Genomic DNA, 23,303 nt, shown 5'->3' with positions numbered 1-23,303 from the left:
AGTAACAATATGTTCCTTGTAATGTGACATCTGCGTTGTGTCACATAAGATTGTGTGTCTTCAATCACATTGACAATGGTCAATAAAAATGTAAAAAATAAAGCATATTCCTGCATGATGTAATCCAACTAAATTGATTCTGTTAGGTTCTTCTGCTGACCTTGGTTCAGACTTAATAATAATAATGCTCTCTTTACCTTAACCTGAGAGAAGACACATTTTGAGGAATATGATCAATTCCACTAAACCAAATAAGTATATTTATCCAAATCCCTCTCCTCAAACCTAAACCTCGTTATAGTTATTATTGCCATAAAACCTAACCCTGTTGTCTAATTACTACAATTCAAATTTTCTCGGTAAAATTTGAGGCTCCAACTCTTAGTAAGAGGGAAATAATTTTATCAGGTGACAGGCTAACTCAACCAGCGAATCCAACCAACCAACCTAAAATCACAACTTTTTGATTAATTTGAACTCCATCTCTGCTTTACAGGAATACACAGGATAACAACCTGGTCTTAAGGAGAATGTTTATTCATTTACTATCTGCTAACAATGGAGTAACAACAAAGGACAGTCAAAGTTTTGCAAGTGAACATCATTTAACTGCCATGCATTTGGGCAATGACAACAGAGAGAATATGACTGTCTACTGTGAAACTGTATGAATAAATCTGCACTATAATATGTATGATTAAATTTAAGGACAAAAAGGAGTTTAAATTTCATCCCTTTGGAATTTTAAGGTTCTGTCTTCATACTGATCAGTTTTGAGATATTTGGTTTCAAAGTTTGTGCATTCCAAATAGTAAAACTGATATTTTCAGGTGCAACAAAAGACTAGAAAAGTTATGTAATAAAAAAAACTAAACAGCTCATAACTAACTAGGTTAATTGGTAACATGTCAGTAACATGATTGTGTATAAAAAAAAAAAAAGTCTCTCAGCAGGGAAGATGATGAGAGGTTCATCACTCTGTGTGGGAAAACGGTTGAACTACTTAACAATGATGTTCCTCAACGTAAAATTGCAAACAATTTAGGGATTTCATCATCTATGATACATAATATGATTAAAAGATTCAGAGAATCTGGACAAATCTCCAATAGTTAATCATTTTTCTCGACAGGAAACTGTAACGTCCTGTATATGTTGATTTTAACATAACAGCTAACAGCTTAACAGCCACCTAGTATGGTGACATTTAACCCTTTCATGTATAGAGGTCACTACAGTGGACAGCTATTCAAATGTTGTTTTCTTGTATACGCATGGGCTTTGATGGCATAGTTGCACATCAGCCTCTTATGGGATGATGCAATAGCGTTCACTGTAGTGGCTGATGTGCAACTATGCCATCAAAACCTATGCATATACAAGAAAACAACATTTGAATAGCTGTCCACTTTAATGACCTCTATACATGAAAGGGTTAAGTTAGTTACTGAGAGTCATCTGTAAATTATGTTATTAGTTTTGGGTTGAAGTTTTTTTTACACTCAGCTGGCAGATCACAAACCAATCCAATGTTTCTCTATGAATTAAATTTGTATTTAAAATGTTATTTCTCCAAATGTTTGTTTTCTGTCCAAAGAAAGAAAGTTGCTTCGGGGAAGGACAACATGACCTGTACAGGCACTGCTAAGAAATATCACCTCTGCAACACAAAAGTGAGTCACAAACCTCCTGTTAAGTTCAGCATCACCTAATTTCACATCTTCCCAGTCCCTCTGAGTGACGGACAGTAGAGGGGTTGTGGCTAGCAGTTTCCAGGCGTGACTGTGTGGCTGTTTAAAAGTGAAGCTGGTTGGGGCTCCAAACAATCATGCACTCTCAGAAAACCATCGCTGCACAAATAAAAAAGGAAGTTATTTGTTTAACATACCGTATAACTAAGCCGTAAGAAGTGTGAAACAGACATCTTTAAATGGTCTGTGCTGTGTTTCTATTCTGTAGGAGTGCCCTGCAACTGGGAGGAGCTTCAGAGAGGAGCAGTGCTGGTCCTTTAACTCCCAGCTTTACAATGGGAGGAACTACCATTGGAAACCTCTCTATCCTGGTAATAACACCCATAAAATGTCTTGCCAACTTCTCTTTACCCCATTAAACACACCAGAGGTGAATGAGGTCTTTGCTGTCTGAGCTGCTGAGCTTCAAACGGGTATAAGCGGAATAACAGCAACAACTGGGTCAATGTTGCTATCTGCCAAACGTCTCATTACTTCACAGGATTGTATATTAACACTACGCATGCTATGCTCATACAGTAAAGTAAGACACCACCTAGCACAAAGCCTTGGCAACACGGTGCAGTATCTCACTGGGGTTATCGAGTGTGCGCCTCCCTTCACCGCCGTTTTCCTCGAGTTTGGCCGACATCACCTTGGGAAGGCTCAACAGCAGTCCTGCCGTCCCAGAACTGCTCCGCTCAATGCTCACACCGACCACCCCTGCTCTCCCTGTTCTACATCTAAACTAGAATGACTGGTGTCTACATACTTTGGCGACTTTATCTTTGCTCAAAGCCACAAAAACATACATGCGCACATGACCATCATTATCATTCCTCTTCCGCCAAATCCAAGGACTGCCCTGTTCAGCTGCTTCATCTCTTTCACTGCCTGCTGCAGGCTCCGTCCATGGATTCTAAGCTCCTGCAATAATGCTGATGGACCCTCGACAACCTACCTCCACTGGACACACCCTTGCACTCCACCGCCGCCCCTCTACCTCAGCTGCTCGATCAAAATATATGCCTCATCAATATTATCTTCCCACGGCACTGTCAGCTCAATGAAATGAACCATTCGTTGGCTACCTGACCACCATACCTGCATTTCCCAGCCCCTACCTTCCTTTATTTAACACGCTAACAGCTTGTCTATCTGAGTTCCTTCCTCCGCTGCTTTCCTTTCCCTCCTCTAACAAAACTAAAAGCTGCCTTATTGTTTCCACTCTTCCCTGCTCTTACTTCCACTCCATGGCAACAACCAAGCACCTCAGAACCTGATAATGCCTCCATGTGTGTCTACCCTGTGCCAAACTAATCTCACTGTCTGACAGAATGTGGTTTACCGTTCCTACATAATGGACAGGTTGGATCCTCACCAAACCACCACTTGAGGTTCTGTGGCGACGGAAGCACGTCATACGTTGCTCCCAGCAGAAAGCCTATACGACTTGCACCATGTACCAGAGGTCCTTCCAACTAAGTCCATGCACCTGATCAATCACTAGCTTCCTCCTTTCTGCGGGGCCAGCTTCACTCCATATTGGGCCCCCTGTGCTCACTGTTAATACAGTAGTTGTGTCCTACCTAATAAATTAAAGTGTGTAGTATAGTACCAAAGGCAATGCCAGTTATGAATGTCCTAATTCACTTATTGTCCATTATTATGTAAATGTGTGTGTGAATGGGGAGCAGTGTTAAGTGTTTTGAGACCGCTAAGTTGATAAAGCGTTATATAAGTGAAGACCATTTAGCATTTACCAAGGTTACAGCAAAGCTATAACAGTAATAGCAGGTTGGACATATAGTAAGGTACAGAATGAGCAGAATAACAGAGTTTATGGAAGTAGTAGTACAACACGTATTGTGTTACTAGCAGTGATTGTAATAAGTAATATGTAATTAAAAGCAGAGGCTGTTATACTTCCATTGTTAGTGGGTATGAGAACGTGACTTTGACCTGTCTTCCTCATGTTGTCTCCAGACGACTACGTTCATATCTCCAGCAACCCCTGTGATCTCCACTGCACCACCACCGATGGCCAGAGGCAGCTGATGGTGATGGCACGAGACGGCACCTCATGCAAATACAGCAGCTACCACGGCGTCTGCGTGGACGGTAAGTGTGAGGTGAGTCCAGCTTTTTATTTACTTTGTGGCTGTTGTTGTTCCCCTCAATGAGTTTGCACCAAAACAATTACAATTACATTACACAAACCTTTTTGACCAGAAATACCACAGGCATTTTTCAAAAGGCACTGAGATTTCAAAATGTAATGCATCAAACAGAAGACCACTGTTCACAGTCAATGCATTTTTAATGTTTTTTTGTTTTGTTTATAATTTTAGATCAAGCACATCTGTCAAACTACATAAAATATGTAACGAGTGGGTTCCCCCCGGTGCAACACACTCGGACAGAAAAAGAACAGTTGCGGACGTCTTTAACGAACACAAAACAAATGTCTCACCCAATGTTAACAAATTAAACCCATAATCTGTTGCTCTCCTGCTTCTCTGGAGCTGAGCTGAGCTGTGTGTGTGTGTGTGTGTGTGTGTGTGTGTGTGTGTGTGTGTGTGTGTGTGTGTGTGTGTGTGTGTGTGTGTGTGTGTGTGTGTGCGTGTGTGAGAGAGAGAGAGAGACGGAGAGGCTGCAGTCCCAGCTCACTACTGCCAATAAATAGGGAGATTAATCAGACAAAAGATACTTATTACCGTTCTCCCACATCTTCTCCCCCCACAAACCATGCTCCACTGACAGCCTATTTTCATTAAATAATTTTTTTATACATGACATTGGTCATATTCCAGAAGCACCATGGAATGAGGATCAAATGTAGTGAGGAAATGAACCAGCAAAACTGTTTGTGTTTTGTCTGTGTTGTTAACCTTTTATTTAAAACATTTCTGTTGGTAACTTTTACTGTGTGTTCAGACCAAACGTGAAGGCAGTTTTTACTTGCACGAGTATGGCTGCTCAAGTTAAATATTTTCAAAGTCAATGCAAAGACACAAATGTGTTTATCCCAAAGAGAAACGATGCAGAAAATCTGAATCTTTCCGTAATACACATATGCTACTCATATTATTTATGATGATTAATTTCATGTCACACTAAATCTTTTTCCGATTACATTCTAAAATGTTTTGATATCATAACAGTATATTACATCTACAAATGAAGTTTTTATGATTCATAGTTTGTTTTTAATTTTACGTCCACTTCTTGCATTGCCAATCAGCCAATCGGATGCGACGGGGTCCTGTTCTCCTCCAACACCTTGGATAAGTGTGGTGTCTGTCAAGGGGACGGCAGCAGCTGCAGCAGAGTCACTGGAAACTTCCGCCGCGGGGCCACGACTCTGGGTAAGCCTCTGGGTTCGGTTACCCCACAGAACATTTTGTGAAAAATGTAATCGATCAAAAATCTAGATTCATCAAAGCGATTGTCTTTATAAATAAATTATATGAAGTAAAAGTAGGAAATTTGATTTAAAAACATCATGAAATGACACTGACCACTTTTTTTTTTATTTCCTGTTGTCAAGGTTACTCTTTTATCACTCAAATCCCTGAAGGATCCTGGGACATCCAGATCACTGAGAGGAAGAAATCGGCTGATGTCCTAGGTACGTACGCACCTCCTTCTTTTCCTCCTCTTATCACGTTACAAGAAAAACAAACATTTAACATCTAGCAGTGAATTCGAAGAACGCAGACAACACCAAGGACAATCGTCCACTCTTCTATGATATGCACTGAACCCTTACATCTCAGCTTTTGTACTGGCGCCAGCTCTCCCCAATGAAACCACTGTCAGAGTGCTCTAGAATGACTCTTTGCTGTTCTAAGTACTTGTGTATCCCAGAGGATTACTGGTAGCCGTGAATGTGGATTGGGATATGGAGTCATCGTGTTTCTAGACTAGCCTATATTTTCTCACTATTGAATTTATATTCCATACACTGAATTTTCCCTTTCAATTCAACTTTATGTATATAGCACCAAATCCCAGCAGAAGTGAACTCAGGGCACTTCTTATAGTAAGATCAAGACCTTTCAGTATTATAGACAGATCCCCAACAATTTAACAATTTTCACAAGCAAGAATATTAACAGTAAGAAAACCAAATCTGACACAGGTGGGGGGCCATCAGCTTAGACCAGACGATACAAATTGGTAGCCATGTTTATAATAATAATAATAAGAAGAAGAATAAACTTTTTTTTTTAATTTTTTTTTTTTTATAAAGCACTTTTCAAAACAAAGTTACAAAGTGTTTTACATGGTGTTTCCAGGATTAAAACATTACAAGGCTGAGGCGAATAAAACCAGACAGAGATATGTCACAAGTAACAATTAACAATAAAATAAGTAAGACATATTAGAGTTAAAAGAAGAAAAAAAGTGTGCTTGGAATTAATAAAAAGCTTTTTTAAAGATATGAGTTTTAAGATGTGATTTGAAGAGGTCACCGATCATGCCTCAGATTCTCCGGCATGCACCCCCCAGAGCCTCCCAGGCGGCCCTCACCACAAAAGCCCAATCACCTTTAGTCTGGAGCCGGTACTGTGGCAGCAGAGCCGTGCCTGATCTGAGGCTGCGCTCGGGCTCCTACGGTACTAACAACTCTGAAATTTAGCTCGGAGCTAAACCATGAAGTGCCTGCAGCTAATGGATTGTTTTCCGTGGTGCAGAGCTGCACTTCCAGTTCAGCAAGCCTTGACTACAATGTTGCAAAAAGACGTCATTTATTACAAATTCCATCATCACTACATCCACTCCCAAATGTGATGGGTTCCTCCTTGGCCCATGCTACACCCTTCTACCAAGTTTGATGAAATTTGTGATGAAGTTTTTACTGCTGACAAACAGGCCAACATACAAACCAACTACACCCAAAATGTTTGATAGAAATGATCATTTGAGCTTGCTTGCTCTTTCCATTGACTTTTCCATTTATTTTGTTTCCGAGCTGTGACTGACCAGGCGGGCAATTTCTTCTTTAACGGTGCCTACAAGGTGGACACTCCCCAGAACTTCCACGCAGCAGGCACCATCTTCAAGTACCGCCGGCCCATGGATGTGTATGAGACTGGGATTGAGTACATCGTTGCCAAAGGCCCCATTGACCAGGCCATCAATATCCTGGTACTTCCTTCCTCCATCCATCTCTCCCTTGAATCCTTCTGCCGGACTCACCTGTTGCTTTTTGATCATTGAGCTAAGTCTGTATTATTTTCAATAATTTTGAGTAAATCAGGAGTTATTTCAAATCAAAAAACATTGCAGAGCAAACAACCACATCAAAATGCTCAGTTCCCTTCTTACCAGTTACAAAGATATACTGAAAAAAATCTGTGAAAAATGTAACAACACAACAGTGATTTGGAAAAAGTTTACCACAGTTTGTGTTACTGCGATCTTGAAAACCTCCTTTCCTTGTAATCTCTCCACAGTATAATCAGAAAACCCCAAATTATGAGTGAAGATTCCGTTTTTTTTTTATTGTCAGTTCCCTGGTGTTACAGTAGGTCCCATTTCAGAGGTCGCCTGGGGGTCTTTATTTTTGTGAAAGTGTTTCATTTGAATCTGACTAATAAAAGAACAGATTTAAGACTGTTGTAGCACTATAGACCATCTTCTTTTACTTGGGGAGTAAATAGAGGCTGAGGGAAGGAATCGAGGCAGAATGTGTGAAGTAAAAAAAGAAGCAGGGCTGAGGAAGGAGTTGTGACAGGGGACTGTGTGCAGGTGCAGTTTTGAAAGACTACATTTTCGGGGAACCACAAACAGCATCCGCCCTTGAAAATGCACAAGATGTTCATTAAGTGTTCATTTTGTGCATGTGTTCAAATCATACTTTATATCGTTGGTGAATTTGGAGAAGTTTCTTTATATATTTAATACATTAGTATTTCACACTATTTAATGTACGATTTGAATCAAGTAGCTTGGATGTCATTGAGGTAAGTAAAATATTAAAATGATTACAGTGACCTTGATTTGGCAGTTTTTATCAAAGAGCAAATTACAGCATGTTTGGATCGCTTCTAAACAGTAAGATAATCAACTGTGTGGTACATTATTACATTGCAAAATTATAGAAGGGAAAATATATGATTGCCTTTGTTTTTCAATAGATAATCTCAGTTCAGTGCGGTGAATATTATTTTGTAAAATTCCATTAGACATACAGATGAAAAGAAATCTTAATTTTGATGGATAAACCATTTGTTACTTGGCAGACCCACAATAAAACTACAACACTGAAACGATGAAATCAACAAACCACATGTTGCTTTTTTTGTGTGAAATCAAAGCCCAGTCATGTAGTTCCACCTTTGTTTAATGCATGCTCCCGCGGTCAGTGTCACACTCCTATCAAAGGGTAGCTTGGCAAACTCGCTCCACGTATTTAATGCATATAAATTAATCAAAACATCATGCTGTCCATGATAAAATGTAGCGTCGATGTCTGTGTGTGTGGCCTTGACTTGATGATTCAGTCTCCTCTCATCAATCACAATCACAGGTGTGGAACCAGAACGGTCGCACACCCTACATCACCTACGAATACACCGTCCTCCGAGACTCCCTGCCACCCGTCCCCCCTCCTCCCGTCTACACCGGGTCAGACACCTCCGCCGGTGAGGTGTCCGTGGAAGTGGGTGGTCGGCTAGCCCCCAACAGCAGCATTTACGAGCTGGGGGCCCCTGGGGGACAGTTGGAGACGGGAGGTGCTGATGGGCAGAAGGGCCAGGAGACCAACGAGGTCTATGAGGAGACAGCGGCCATTGACTGTGAACAAGATCGAGCAGCCGCCCCAAAATTTACAGGTAGCGATCACTGTTTCTAACATACTACACAATAGAATAGAGTATTTACTTGCACACTGCAATTAAAACCAATCAAGTCGGAGTTTACATTTATATCAGTCCAGATTCATATAATATATGTTGTATAGACTTTAAAGGGATCCTTATATGTGTTCACACTGTTGACCAATAAAGCCGGTTGACAGTAGACAATGCTTCACTTATGGATATTGCTGCAAAGAAGCTGCAACTTCTAAAACATGGATGCTTCATGCACATCTATAACCCGACAGCACCGAAGATCTATACAATCAGCAATATTGAAATATGAAATTTGAAATATGGTCAGTCTCCTCTTCTATTCCTAAATTATAGTATTGAATAAGAAGTTTTTTTTTCTACCTTTAATCTGCTAGATATAAAAGGTAATCACTTCATAATTGTATCTTATTAGACATTTATGTGAAACTTTGTCATCATTAGACCATGATTTATTGAGGTACGGCCCCAAACGTGTTTTGTTAGGTCATCGTGACCTTTAACCTTTGGTCAGCAAAACGTAATCAAGCCATCTTTGTGTCTAAGTGAACATTTGTACTAAATGTGAAGACATTTCCATTCAGTGTTCTTGAGTTGACGCGTTAAAAATGGGAAAGACATTCAGTCACAGGGACTTTCTGACAACCAAGACCTCATCCGTGAGTTCAAGTGAAAGTTTGTTCCATATTTTAAAGAAATTCTCTCAAGTCTTTCCTGAGACACTGCACTCACAAGTAAGGGAGGATGTGAGGACACAGTGACCTCGACCTTTCACCTTTGACTCCCAAAATCGAATGAGTTCATCCTCGAGACCAAGGAAACGTTTCTGCCAAATTTGAGATATATTGTTTGCAAGAATAGACTGCAGTATGACACTACTATGGACTGACGGACCCAAAAATATAATGTCTCCAGCTATCGCCGTCGCAGAGGCATAAACAAACTATGGAAAAGAACCTTCTTGAACGAAATGTATAAAATAAATACCAATATTTAAAAAAAAAATTTAACTCAGGAAAAACAAGCATTTTTGATGATAGTCACCTCAATTAAGTTATTCAAGAAGATATGTGCTGATCTTTACAGCATTTTACAATTGCAAACAAACATCTGTGCTATCAGTGTCATGGTGGCACAATTTCTGAATCAACATCAGCTCATTTTTTGCATTTTTGTACTGTAATTCGTTCTTATTCGTGACACAAATGCCAATACCAATGTAGCCAAAGTAAAATAGAATCATCCATAATCCATGATATCATCAAAAAAACCTGTAAGGGAATGGTGCTAATGGTGGTTCCCATTAGCAGAAGAGACGAAACAGGTCTGATTTTTAACCCAATCGTCGAACGCACTCTGTTTTTCTGTATGTGTGAGATGGCCCTCTGCAGCTCTGCATTATTCACAGTGCAGATACATCAGAGGGTCAGCAGCGGATGAAAAATTCAGAGTTTCGTGGTGTTTCCTTCTGTTAAAAATGGGTACATCACAAGCATGAGCAGTAATGGCCTGCGGGCTCTCGGCTTGCTCCACTGACGGCCGAGACCATTACACCAGCGCTTTGGGTGGTGAGCTGAGATGGAGAGGGCGGTTGAAAGGCTGGCCATACATATGGCTGACGTTATACTACGGATAGATACTGGGTGCTGCTGACTGAAACAGTCTGAGCTGTGTTTTTGGGATGTGTTTCATTCATGCAGTGTTTGTTTCATTTTGCCTAAAGATTGTCATTTTTTACATTTTTCGGACGTATTTTCATTCCCAGCAGAATGCAGATGCAGTGCAAATCTTGGCATTTTGGTTCACAATTTTCATAGACCAATGCAAATCAGTTATCAGCCCCGACTCACGATACCATTAATTCAGTGATTACTGCCTGAACCTCCAGACATGTATATCAGTTTAATCCTGCGTGATGTTTGGATGATAGTGCCAGTCTGCTCCTTTTTCATTAATAAAAAACTGACAGTCTGCTGCGTCACGGCGGTCTTAAAAGGAAAGAGAGGAGCTGGTTTGATTGGCTGGTTTAATTGATTGCAACGTTGAACCCATCACGGATGATGTTGAGCTACAAAAATAGCAACTCAGCACAAGCGTGGAAAAAAGTATCTTGCACTCCACCAAAATGCAAATGTGCTTAGAGTTTTTACACACCTTTTATGAAATCAAGCCAACAATATTCAGGTTGCCTAAAATACCAGTGTGTTCGATTTAGGGCATTTGTTGGAAGAAATGGAATATAATAATCATAATTATGATTTTTAAGAATCGTCTTTTCTTTACCTTGAATGAGCATTCAATATCTACATCGGGAGCGGGTCTCCTTCCACCGAGTGTACCATGTTGCAGCGTCATGTTTCTACATAATAGAATAGACAAACCAACTAGAGAGTGCCTTTGCAAGTTTGCCAACTGGTATTTAAAAAATGTGTGAAAATGTGAATCTCCATGCTTTTACTGTTGATTTATTGATGCTGTGGTGTGTCCGGTCACTGATACCTGAAAAGAAACAGGTCTTGAGAGCGAAGGGAATCTTTGGTAAACACCCTTTAATGCACAGGTGTGACACCTAAGAAAAAAAAACAGTTTACTTGTCTACATGCCTACAGAAAAGTAAAGTCTTTCAACCGGAATATAAAATGTTCTTGAATTTTCAAGTGTAAACACGACCAAAAGCTACATCTAAGAATGTACTTGAACAAGTGATATGATTTTTCTCTCCAAGCTGAATTTGTTTTCTTTGATCCATTAAAGGAAACAGCAGCCATACAGGCAGCACGGCCAACCCTGCCCCTGATGCCGGACTCCTGGATACTGGACCTGATTCTCCAAACCTCATCTGGAGGGTCCTGCTGGATGGACGAATAGGTCCAGACGAGCTGCTCATCAACATCTCGACCAATCAGCTGCTAGCAGAGGGAGAAAGTTTTTTCTCGTCCGAGGTGGGACCAGCAGAGGTTGGCCTGAGCAGCCTGGAGCGAGGCGGCCCGTTTGATCTGAACGAGACTCTGGAGTTCACTCTGGGCCACAAACGCAACGACAGCGGGGACAGTGTCAACCAGAATAAAACGATGCAGAGCAGTGGGAGGAACTCCAGCCGCTCCAACAGAACCAGGTAACTCAACAGAACCAGGTAACCCAATAGAACCATGTATCCCAACAGAACCAGGTAACCCAATAAAACCAGGTAACCCAATAGAACTAGGTAACCTAACAGAACCAGGTAACCCAATAGAACAAGGTAACCCAACAGAACCATGTATCCCAACAGAACCAGGTAACCCAATAGAACTAGGTAACCTAACAGAACCAGGTAACCCAATATAACTAGGTAGCCTAACAGAACCAGGTAATCCAACAGAACCAGGTAACCCAACAGAACCAGATACTAACAGAACCATGTATCCCAACAGAACCATGTATCCCAACAGAACCAGGTAACCCAACAGAATATGTGTAAAAAGAGCATGTAAAAAGAGCATCAAGGATTTCAAATCTGAAAGGACTGTGCTTGGAACAAATGATGTGGGTCTGATGTGTTTTTTTTTTTCACAAAAAACATTCACTAAGCCTTCTAAAATGACAGGTACTCCTTCTCCCTCGTTAAACATTCCATCATAACCAGTCATGACGGGCAGCACTTTGGTGCTGTGGTTACCACTGTCGCCTCACACAGAGAAGGTTCTGGGTTCAAACCTCGGCTGGGGCCTTTCTGTGTGGAGTTTCCATGTTCTCCCTGTGCCTGCATGGGTTCTCTCTGGGTAGTCTGGCTTCCTCCCAACATCCAAAGACATCCATATGACTTTAATTGGTGATTCAAAAAAAAAATTGCCCAAATGTTTAAATCAGTGCTTGAATGGTCTTTGTTTCTGTCTGTCTCTCGGTGTTGACCCTGTTCAGAATAAAGAGGGTATAGATAATTGATGCATGGAATTAGTTATGATATTACAAGCCCACCCCTTAAAGTCAAGAGACAGAGAAACTTAGCACTTTCATCAGATGTAAAATTGTAATTGTAAAAACAACCTTTTAGTGTAAAACTGGTCTGGACTGAATGTTTCGGGGCTGTAGGGTCGCTCTGGGCCTCGGTGTTCAGACACTGCCATGTCCCAGGATCCGCTGTAGACTGAGGACAAGCAGGTTTGAAGACATCTTGGGGAAGAAGAAGCCAGAGGAAGTCACAATTAGACGGCGGTGGCAAGACAGACAGCAACGTCGGAAAGAAAGAAAGCAGTCAGGCAAACAGGGGCGCAAAGTCAGAGTGAGACTAGAAGACAGCAGGATTCAAGGTAAGCGAGTGGAAATGCAGTTCATTAAACTGCTATTACATTTTCAGAACAGCAACAGGTAGACAGGACGGTAAATTAGGTAACTTAAAATGGGCAAGCAGTGAGAAGATGTCAGGTTGACATAGCGCAAAGTGAGAGACTGGGGAGCAAAGCAGGAAACAGACTGTAAATCAAGAACAGAGGGGAGACCCATGGACAGACAGGCAGAGAGGAACAGGTGAAACAGGCAGACGGACTGACAGGCAGGTAAGCCGTTTGATAGAGAGACAGTAATGTAGGTAAACCAAGCAGGTGGATAAACAGTCAGAGGGATATGTTGCAGGACAGGTACAACCTGGCAGGTTTTTGCATTCACCATATTTATAATTCACGTCAGCTTCTCTGGTCTGTGTCTCGAGACGGCTTCACTCGTTCAGCCAGCAGCTATAAAACAGAAGATGACACGCCCTCTCCTCCGAGAGACAGCGAGAGGAGAGGAAATGAGCAGAGCAGAGGAGCGCAGAGGGGAGAGGAGGGGTAAAATACGGCCGCTCTTAGAAAGAAATAATTCAAAGGTATTTGCAAGAAAAGTGAGAAATATGATGCAAACCGGAAAGTGTGCCGTCAGACCGTCGTCACCTCTGGAGAGAAAATAATGTGCTGGAAGCAGTGAAGCCTGGATAGAGGGATGCTGATGAGGCATAACTCAAACTGCCCGTGATGTTCAAATAAACGTCTGGCACGGAGAGCGACCGGTGTTATGACAAGAATGTGCACATAACTTTTATGTGATGTGGTGAAAAAAACAAAGTGCGTCCGCTGGGATGCAGGCAGTGAATCAACCGTCCCACTGAGGCTGTCTGAGGCCTCGGAGACACTTTCATTGTGTGTGTGTGTGTGTGTGTGTGTGTGTGTGTGTGTGTGTGTGTGTGTGTGTGTGTGTGTGTTTCAGGTCCGGTTTACTGAGTATCCTTAAATGTCCTTAAAAGAATATCTCACTCAAGATGCATCTTATGAAGATTTATTCATAGTCTTGAAAGGTTTATGTCCACAGGTTTCAGATTCACAACAACACACTACTTCCCTACCGACCACTTTGCATGCACACCATGATTCAGTCATGAAATACGGTTGGCAAAAAGGGGAAAGTGCTCCCGCAATTACTGCTTAAGGTTCCCTGTTTGTTTTTTGTGTGTGTCAGAGGTAATCAAAGGCTCTACCAGAAGAACCTGAAGCTGAGCGCCGCCGATATGTACCGCTGGAAACTTTCATCTCAGGAGCCGTGCAGCATGACCTGCTCTATAGGTACACGCACACACTGAGGATCCATCGGCGGTTCCTTTATGAAGTTTCCCCCTCATCACCGTAAACCCAACAGGTTGCAGTAACACACACGACTCTGACGTTACCTCGGTGCACACATCAGCAGCTTTCTTTGCATGTACGTCGTAGTATTGTTGTTTATGTGATCACATCTGAGGCCAGAGGTTCTCCTCACAGCAGACGCTTTAACTTGTAAAACAAAGGTGTGCACAGTAATATTCATGTTCACCGCTTTTCTTTTAATTATAATAATAAACTTAACTTACACTGCATTTTATACAGACTTATTGTTTTACAATAAATAGCACTGTAAAAAAAAGTCGCTTAAAAATAGCTCCAAAAAACTTTTGGTGCTGCTAGTTGAATATTTTTATGTGCATCATCTTTCATCTGTGTGATTCTAACTTCTTTAATGAGGATATCTTTCCTTCCTTCCTTCCTTCCTTCCTTCCATGTAAAGCACATTCAGGATTTTCTTGTGCAGAATATTCACTGTATATCACTGTTGCCCTCATATTTTTTCATACTCACAATCCAGGAGTGTCAAAGTCCTTTGTCACATGTATTCGTTATGACGGCGTTGAGGTGCACGATATGTACTGCGACGCTCTGACCAGACCAGAACCGGTCCACGACTTCTGTATTGGGAGAGAATGTCAGCCCAGGTACAACTCAGGAAAAACAACATTTTATTGAACCAGACGTTAATCTGACCACTACAATCTTATTAAACCCGAGAGCTCCTGTACAGATCCTTTGTCCAAAATGATCCGATAAGATTGGACCGATGCGCTCTTTCAGATGGGAGGCGAGCAGCTGGAGCGAGTGCTCCCGGACCTGTGGGGAGGGTTTCCAGTTTCGTCAAGTGCGCTGCTGGAAGATGCTGTCGCCGGGCCTGGACAGCTCGGTGTACAGTGACCTGTGCACCATGGCCCAGCTGGAGAGACCGATGGAGAGACGAGCGTGCAAGAGCCCTGCCTGCGGTCCACAGTGGGAGGTGGCGGAGTGGACTGAGGTCGAGTATGATTCATCCTGCTGAGAATAAAACCTGCATTTTTTTTAAAACACAAGGAGCAAGTGAACAAAGATAAGGAGTGTGTTTCACATCTTTACCTTTGGATCTTTTTCTTTGTTTTTATTGGCTTATTCAGATTCTTGTTGTATTAAATTAGATTAGACGTTGATTCTCCAGAAACACAGTCACCAAAAAAACCTAGATGCCATCAGGGTTTGTACAGCACAAAAGAAATGATTGACATGTAAGGTGCACCTTCTCTAGATTAATACAGTGTTCACACAACTACTCATTCTGGAATACGGTACAGAAAAAGTGATATTGTTTTTTGTGTATTTCACAGTTTCATTATTGTAAAACAACATCAAGAGTCAACTGTGTCCTTCATGCAGGAACTTCAGCGCAGAAAGCGATATTGCTTAAATTAAGCAGTTGAGTTTACTAATATTAATTTTATAAAGAAGGTGTTGGTAATAATAAGGGTGACCATGCCTCTCCTCCATCCAGTGTCCTGCTAAATGTGGCCGCAAAGCTCAGGTGAGCCGCGACGTCCGCTGCTCCGATGAGACCAGACCATGTGACCCGATGACCAAACCGCCCACCATCAAAAACTGCACCGGTCCGCCCTGCGAGCGCCACTGGACCGTGTCCGAGTGGGGGCCTGTGAGTGTCTTTAGTTCGCATGATCCTGGTGCTGCATGTCAGTATACATGAGGGACAATGACGTAACATACAGTGTGACTGTATACACATTCTGTCTCCTGTGTCCGCTGCTCTCAGTAGCAGTGGAATCACAGACCGTGAAGAAACGTCACTTGATTCAATCTCATGATCTGTGTCTGACGCGGTTATTTCAATTCTTTCCCTCTATTTCAGATGTTTTTTCTTCCATCTAACATTCCTCAATTTTCAGGGTTGTTGGAAAAATACAACCTGTCGATCCACTTCTGCAAAAATCTATCATCAGTGCCACAGTGAATTTATGCTTGTTGTGTCGAAAAAAAACAAGTCTGGCAGCTCGCAGGTTTAGTTTACAACCACGGCATTCAACCTGGAAAAACTTGGATTGCAAAATATGTTATTTCCATACTGTAAAATAATTTTTTTTCAATGCACCAGTTAATGTTCAATAAAATTTCCTGAGTTAATATTTAGGATATTACCAACTCACAGCACAAATTTCATTTGTAATGTGCTCAGATTTATCAGTTTATTATGCACAGATGGGAGGAAATAGATTATGATGTGGATAAAGCAACACAACTAATAAACTCATATCTGTAAGTAATTATACGTGCTGTGTATATGTGTGTTGTTACTTGATTTTACTTCAAAAAGTTGGTCTAAACAGGTATTGTGATCTACTTTTACAAATTATTTTAAAAACAAAGAATAGATGAGCTCAGTTGGTGGGCTGGTGGGGTCAAAGGTTAAAATGTTCAAAATGAATGGAAATGGAATCTTACAAACAAGTACAGACAAGACACACAGCATAAGGTTTTGTTGTCATTTTTTGTTGATGGATGCTTTAACTTCAGTAACTAATAAACTCTGGTGACATGCGTTGGAATAATCAAACTTCCTGTGACGTTATGTGAAATTGATGGTACATGATCATTTTTAAGACGATTTTATTTCACATGATGCTTCTTTTTTTATTCAACATGATGTGACCTGATCTGACCTCAATGTTCCCCGTGACGTTACTTGGCTTGACCTCAGCGGCGATGACAACAGGAATGCTTACTCTTGATTAGGAATCATCCGGTGTGACCTTTGACCCTTGAACTGTTGCAGTGCTCGGGGTCGTGCGGCCAGGGGAAGATGGTGCGCCACGTGTACTGTAAGGCTCCGGAGGGTCGTGTGGTTCCTGAGAACCAGTGCGCTGCTGAAAACAAGCCGCTGGCCATCCACCCCTGTGGTGACAGAGACTGCGCTCCTCACTGGCTGAGTCAAGACTGGGAGAGGGTGAGGCGACGTCACCATGTTGAAATTATGGAACTACGATTTAGTAAGCCTGAAAGATGCATGCTGTGTTCCAAATGACATACTTCCCTCACTACAGTAACAAATAGTGCTTTTACATGTTAGGACTCTGACTCGTGTGGTGCAGGAATTTAGTAGTGAAAAAGAAACACCTTTGTGTTGGGTTCAGGAACAGACGCCTTCATTTGAAGATTCTTTTAGTCGGTGGCCCCGCCCCCTTCCTCTACGTAGTCAAGATGGCGACCGTTTAGATCGGAAAGTGTCCAGCGTTTCACACTTCTTTTTTGGACTGTTTTGAGTGCATCATCCTGTTGTAGTGTACTGCATGTTTCTGTACTTGACAGTGTGAACACACTGATGCACTCTAAATAATGAATGTTAGTACATAAGTACACCATTTGGAACAAAGCACTAGACAACCTCTTCATTTATGTATTGAGAGAGTATTAACACCGATTTTGACAACTGTTTATTTTCTTTGCAGTAACTCCAACTTGTGTAATATGAGGATTTGCTGCATTTCTTTGTTAAAAAGCTTTTATTTTCAGACAGTTTGTTGGGTAAAAATGAAGTTGTCCCGTCACCTGGTTACAGTTTTTACTTTTCCACATCTGTTAAAAAAAAAAACTTTTTTGGAAACTGCTTTGTAAATAACAGAAAAAAAGTGAATCAACATTATTAGATATGAATATGCATAACTTTTTAAAGTTGTTTTTAATCTGAAGTGTAACACAACCTGCGGCCGTGGTATGAAGCGGAGGATCGTCCTGTGCGCCGGCATGAGCGGAGGAAAGTTCCAGATATTTGATGAAGAGGCGTGTGGAGACGGCGAGAAGCCCGAGGACGAAAACACCTGTTTCGAGAGGCCATGCTTCAAATGGTACACCACGCCCTGGTCCGAGGTGAGCTCAACACAACATACTTAAGGAAGGTCCCACCTAAAATCCTCTGAGCGTAAAATAACAGGAACTCAAAGTTTTTGTAATCAGCTTGGATTCATAGCAATTACAACACATTTGAATAAAATCCAGATACATAAAAGAAAAAGTATTCGAACCTTCGCAGAAACTTCCTAAATAATACCATTAGCATGATCTCCATCCAAGCTCTCATATTTACCAAAATATGGGTAAACACAGTTTCTCCTTATCTGTCTTTAGCGTGGTTACCCTTTGATGTTTTTGGATGTTTTTGGGTTGTCCGTCTGTCTGTCCGATTCACGTGGATGAAATATCTCAGGAACGCTTTCAAGGAATTTCTTTAAAATTCACTTGGACTCGAGGATGAACTGAATGAGCTTAATTGGCCTTTCATGTGAACACTTAAGGATTCCTTCCAAGTCTTTTTAAAGAAAAAAATGCCTGAGCTTTCCATGTGCAAAAACTCATGTGATCACATAAACATGATTTTGCACATTGGAAATTTCAAATGTGAAAACATGTTGAAATCTCATGTGAAGTGTATTAGTACACAGGCTGGACTGTTGTAGCACCGACTGTGATGCAATAATGACCTGTCAGTGTGGAGATGATAGATCTGAGTACATTGAGGTCTTGATTATTGTGATGAGGTGCAGCTGGTGGCTCCGCCCCCAACTCCAACACACCTGCAGAAAATCACACAGACACACAGAGAGAAGGAGGGGGAGCTGCTCTGAGGGAGACCTGAGGCCGATGCAACAAACCAATACGATTATATGTAAACGTAGGAGATCACATGTAAAATTGATATCCTCTCCTATGAAACCCGTATATTTACACATGTGAAATCCATAGACAATACAAATAAAAACAAGACAAAAGAAGATAAAAAAAAAAATGCGTTACAAATCAAGTTTTTATTCCCAGACATGCAATGCGAATGTTTTGATGAAACTGTCCATAACTAATATCAAAATGCCCCAAAAACCAAATTAAGTGGGCAAATATGTCTTCTCTCCCCGACAATTCCCTTTTTTACAGTGATGCTGTGGTGTATGTACTGTCTTTACACAGCCTCTGTACATTTTGATATTTATTAATATAGCTAAAACTTTATGTTTGTCAGTGCTCACATTACTGCACTAGCTGAAAAAGTGTTGGTGAAAATTTGCAATATTTGTGACACATTACGTGATAATATGTTTTCCACGTGCTCCACGTGCTACCACATTTTAAAACGGTTTTAATAGGTGGTAGCACGGTATTCTGTAAGGGGACATGTGTTGTACAGGTCTGGACAGACATGGATGTAAACTGCATCGTGACTGGTTGGATTGGGAAAACAACTGAGTTGGTAATTCTAGTTTTCCATTCGAGAGACATTTATCGAATTTGTCACTGGAGCAGCTGCAGGTCATTTGAAGAGGTTTGCTTGTAACTGCCGACACAGACACAATTTTATCAAAGTGAGAGAGGTTGAAAGATCTATGCTCAAATTATGTAATAATATTAATTATCCTGTTCATTCTTCGGTCGGTAAGCTTGTACAGCAAACGTGACATTTTGCCTGACTGAACAGCAAAAATAACATTCAAGACGTCCCAACTTGAGCAAATATATTAATTAATAAATAGTTGTGTTCAACGATAATCAACAGTTTCAGGTTTTGTATTCTTTTTTATTATAAAAGTTTGATGGGAAATTATATGCAAAATATCATGTTTTCTTAGCAGATGACATTTGTTTGTCATTTTATCTTCTCACCGCGGTGAATTGTATTAAGCATTATTATATTTCTCTATCAATGAAGGACAGACAAATAAATACTCTCTGCAAAAGTAAGATTGCAAATCCGTCCTCCTGTTCAACAGTGGTGTGTGATGGCTGTGTTCTGTGTGTCCTCAGTGCACTAAGACGTGTGGCGTGGGCGTGAGGATGAGGGACGTGAAGTGTTACCAGGACAGGGAGCTGGTCCGAGGCTGCGACCCACTCACCAAACCGGTGGCCAAGCAGACGTGCACTCTACAGGCCTGCCCCACCGAGCCGCCAGGTAACCACAGGAAACTTCTTCCACAAGCTTCCAAATACACACACTGATCACATGATTCATCATGCTTCGGGATTGTAAATGTGAGTCACTTCTCGGTTAAGTTCAAGTGAACAGTTATTTGGTTGGTCAGCAAGTTTCACCAGAAGTACAGCATCTCTTTATGTAGTTTGTATGTAATGTACTTTTTTTTTTTTTTTTAATATATTTTATATTTTTTACTACCTCTATTTTTTGTTCTGTTATTTGTACTTGTATATGGTGCTGTAGTGAAATCATTTCCCCTTGTGGGATTAATTAAGTATCTATCTATCTATCTATCTATCTATCTATCTATCTATCTATCTATCTATCTATCTATCTATCTATCTATCTATCTGTCTGTCTGTCTGTCTGTCTGTCTGTCTGTCTGTCTGTCTGTCTGTCTATCTATCTATCTATCTATCTATCTATCTATCTATCTATCTATCTATCTATCTATCTATCTATCTATCTATCTATCTATCTATCTATCTATCTAGTTTGTTACTGCCTCTGTGTCCTTCTAAAGGTCTCCTTCCCTTTTGTTTGTGTTGCAGTGACTTCAGTTAAAGTAACTGTTGTTTAACTTTTACTAGCTCCAACAGTTTCCACTCAGTTTGGTTTGGCATTGTTTAAAGTACACAGAAACAACGGGTGGCATAGAAACCCACTGTCAACTAGTGGTTTGGTGGTGTAATTGCAGAGTGAAGGAGACACAAACAGCACAGAAGTAAAAATGATCACAATGACATTAGTCATGTAAATCCAACCGTGTACTCTTGCACCAAATCAACTCCAGGCCTGTGGTGCAGTCAGGTTACAGCTATCGGTGGGCGGGACGTAGTATCGTCCGGTTTCCAATCAGATTGGTCAGATCCACCGCTGGCTCCTCCCCCAACTCATCCAAATATGGTCACTTCCTGCTCCAAACCACACCGAACTAGCAAAATGGCACAGGCCAAATTCCGAACTCAAGGCTTCACAAACCAACGGGTGACGTCACTGCTGGTTGCCGCTTGTTTGTAATGAAAGATGTTGTGTTAAAATTATATGATGGAGTTTCTCCCAATTGCTGAAAGAAGCTAATTTTTCTGAATGACATAGCAGTCTCGCAGAAAACATTCATATCTCCTTAAGTGAGTTTGGTATCAAAAGACAGTCCAAGGCTATTTTAACCAGGTCCTGGGTTTAGATTTTTTTTTTTTTTTTTTTTAAATTAAATTGCCTCCATGAATGACTCGATTCTGATCATGTCCCAGATGAGAGCTGTCAGGACCGGCCCTCCACCAACTGCCTGCTGGCTCTGAAGGTCAACCTGTGCAGCCACTGGTACTACAGCAAGGCCTGCTGCCACTCCTGCCGCGCTATACGACCTCCCGCCTCCTAGTCCAGGACACCGCAGCCTCTGTCCACCCTGACTCTAACTCCAGCATGAGGAAACGCACGGCGACATTTACTTGTACAGCAGTTACTGTGAATAATGAGAAAAAAAGTCAGTCAGCCTGCTTTTAAGAAGCAGAACTTCCACAGATAACTTAGATTTAAAACGTGGTCTCATTTGTCAGGTAGATAGTTTAAATGATGTAACATAAAGTCCTGTTAATCTACGAGCTACATAATTCTGTTTTACAAACACAGTAATCAATGTTTCTGATTTATTTGGTATGAATTGCCCCAAAAGCAAAAGTGTAATAAGACCGTTGAGTGGTTTGAGGAAATCAATCTTAATTTTTTTATTTTGTGGGCACTACTTTACTTTCTGATATGACGGACTTTAAAATATTAAACAGCAGAGTGTCAGTAAAACATGAATTCACCTGCAGCAGCCGTTCACCCCCCAAAAAACATTCAAGTAATGAAAGAAAGCAGAGATTTACTGAAGACATGTGTTTTTTCGTGACCATCTCCAGTATCATCTCCACCATCACAACATAATTACCTAAAAGAAGAAACAGGTGATATTCTTCATCCTCCTCCTCCTCATGATTCTGTTGTATCAGCTGTTATTGATTATTTCTTGCTCAAGTGTTTACTTCTGGTAGAAGATGTTCCTCTAACAACACGCGGAGTCGGAGACAAAGTGGAGTCGACAGTGTTATAGTCTCACGGACCTCCATCGTCAGTTAGCAGTCGTTCAGCGCTGCGATTTAAAAGATCAATTAAATTATTTCTCATCTGAATATACTGCATGAATAGAATATTTAATACAGATCCTGTTTATGGAATATTATTTAATTGTGTTCCAGTTTTAGTGTCTGGCATGGCCTCAGAAGTAACAAATGTATATTTCCATTTCACCCCGTGCCGTTTGGCGCCATGCCGGCACGCCTACAGGATATGGAAGCACGTTTATTAGTCATAGCACATTTTCATTTAACGTGATGCTCCTTGATGCCAATGGTTATTCATTGACTCAGCTGATGGCCAGTTCTGGTCTACGTGCGTGACAGAGGAGGACAGAGTTGACACAAACACGGACAGAAAGATTCCTGACACTTGAAGTTTGGCTGAAATGTATTCAGACGTGTACATGTATGTCTCCTTTTTAACTATTTTGTACTGTTTTTATATAACTGATACCTCTTTGTACAAAACGTAAGTATGGACATTGTCTACTGTTGATAATAAACTGAAAGACTAATGGTCTTGACTTGTATTTCAATTAAATAACAGTTCAAATGAACATATGTGTCTCTGTCATTTTTATATGAATCAATTTACAGTCCAAAAAATATTTGGACACCAACAAACCTTTTGTCCTTCAACACATTAATATAGATGTGGAAGAATGAATACTACATTAAAGTCTAATTTAATTTGAGTGGCTTTACATAAATATAGAAAGAACCGTGGGAGATAGACACCGTCTCACATTGCTGCCAAAGTTTATGGGTTCAGAAGTAATTGTACAGATACACATGAAGCCAAACAAAATCCTCATTAGTTAACATATTGTAGCCACAAACTGCCCGAAGCCTTGGACGCGCAGACATCAGAGCATGCTTTGTTCAGGTCATTGATGTGGCCAGTTGAGGAAATTCCAGTTCTTCATTCTGAAAAGCTCTTTGGTTGATTTGGCCGTTTGTTTGGGATTGATGTCCGATTGAATACTAAGATGTTGTCCAGTCAGTTT

The 23,303-nt window shown here is 41.0% G+C and overlaps 1 protein-coding gene across 1 annotated transcript in view; it reads left to right on the top strand.

Moving 5' to 3' along the window:
• The window catches only part of adamtsl2 (ADAMTS-like 2), a 39,621-nt gene extending 16,857 nt beyond the window's left edge, over positions 1-22,764 (top strand). The window contains exons 4-19 of the mRNA XM_069169346.1: positions 1,598-1,673; positions 1,960-2,062; positions 3,717-3,862; positions 4,975-5,098; positions 5,281-5,361; positions 6,709-6,884; positions 8,269-8,572; positions 11,345-11,705; positions 14,060-14,163; positions 14,720-14,846; positions 14,983-15,196; positions 15,704-15,859; positions 16,994-17,164; positions 17,908-18,084; positions 20,008-20,152; positions 21,430-22,764. Of these exons, the coding sequence (XP_069025447.1) occupies positions 1,598-1,673; positions 1,960-2,062; positions 3,717-3,862; positions 4,975-5,098; positions 5,281-5,361; positions 6,709-6,884; positions 8,269-8,572; positions 11,345-11,705; positions 14,060-14,163; positions 14,720-14,846; positions 14,983-15,196; positions 15,704-15,859; positions 16,994-17,164; positions 17,908-18,084; positions 20,008-20,152; positions 21,430-21,557 (2,593 nt within the window). The 3' untranslated portion in view covers positions 21,558-22,764. The remainder of the gene's footprint in view (positions 1-1,597; positions 1,674-1,959; positions 2,063-3,716; positions 3,863-4,974; positions 5,099-5,280; positions 5,362-6,708; positions 6,885-8,268; positions 8,573-11,344; positions 11,706-14,059; positions 14,164-14,719; positions 14,847-14,982; positions 15,197-15,703; positions 15,860-16,993; positions 17,165-17,907; positions 18,085-20,007; positions 20,153-21,429) is intronic.
• The last annotated feature ends 539 nt before the right edge of the window (positions 22,765-23,303 follow it).

The sequence above is a fragment of the Embiotoca jacksoni genome, unplaced genomic scaffold (assembly GCF_022577435.1).
Source record: "Embiotoca jacksoni isolate LCO1_2020_lvr unplaced genomic scaffold, fEmbJac1.0.p SCAF_44, whole genome shotgun sequence".
Classification (NCBI taxonomy): Eukaryota; Metazoa; Chordata; class Actinopteri; family Embiotocidae; genus Embiotoca; species Embiotoca jacksoni.
This window is presented reverse-complemented; position numbering and strand designations above follow the sequence as displayed.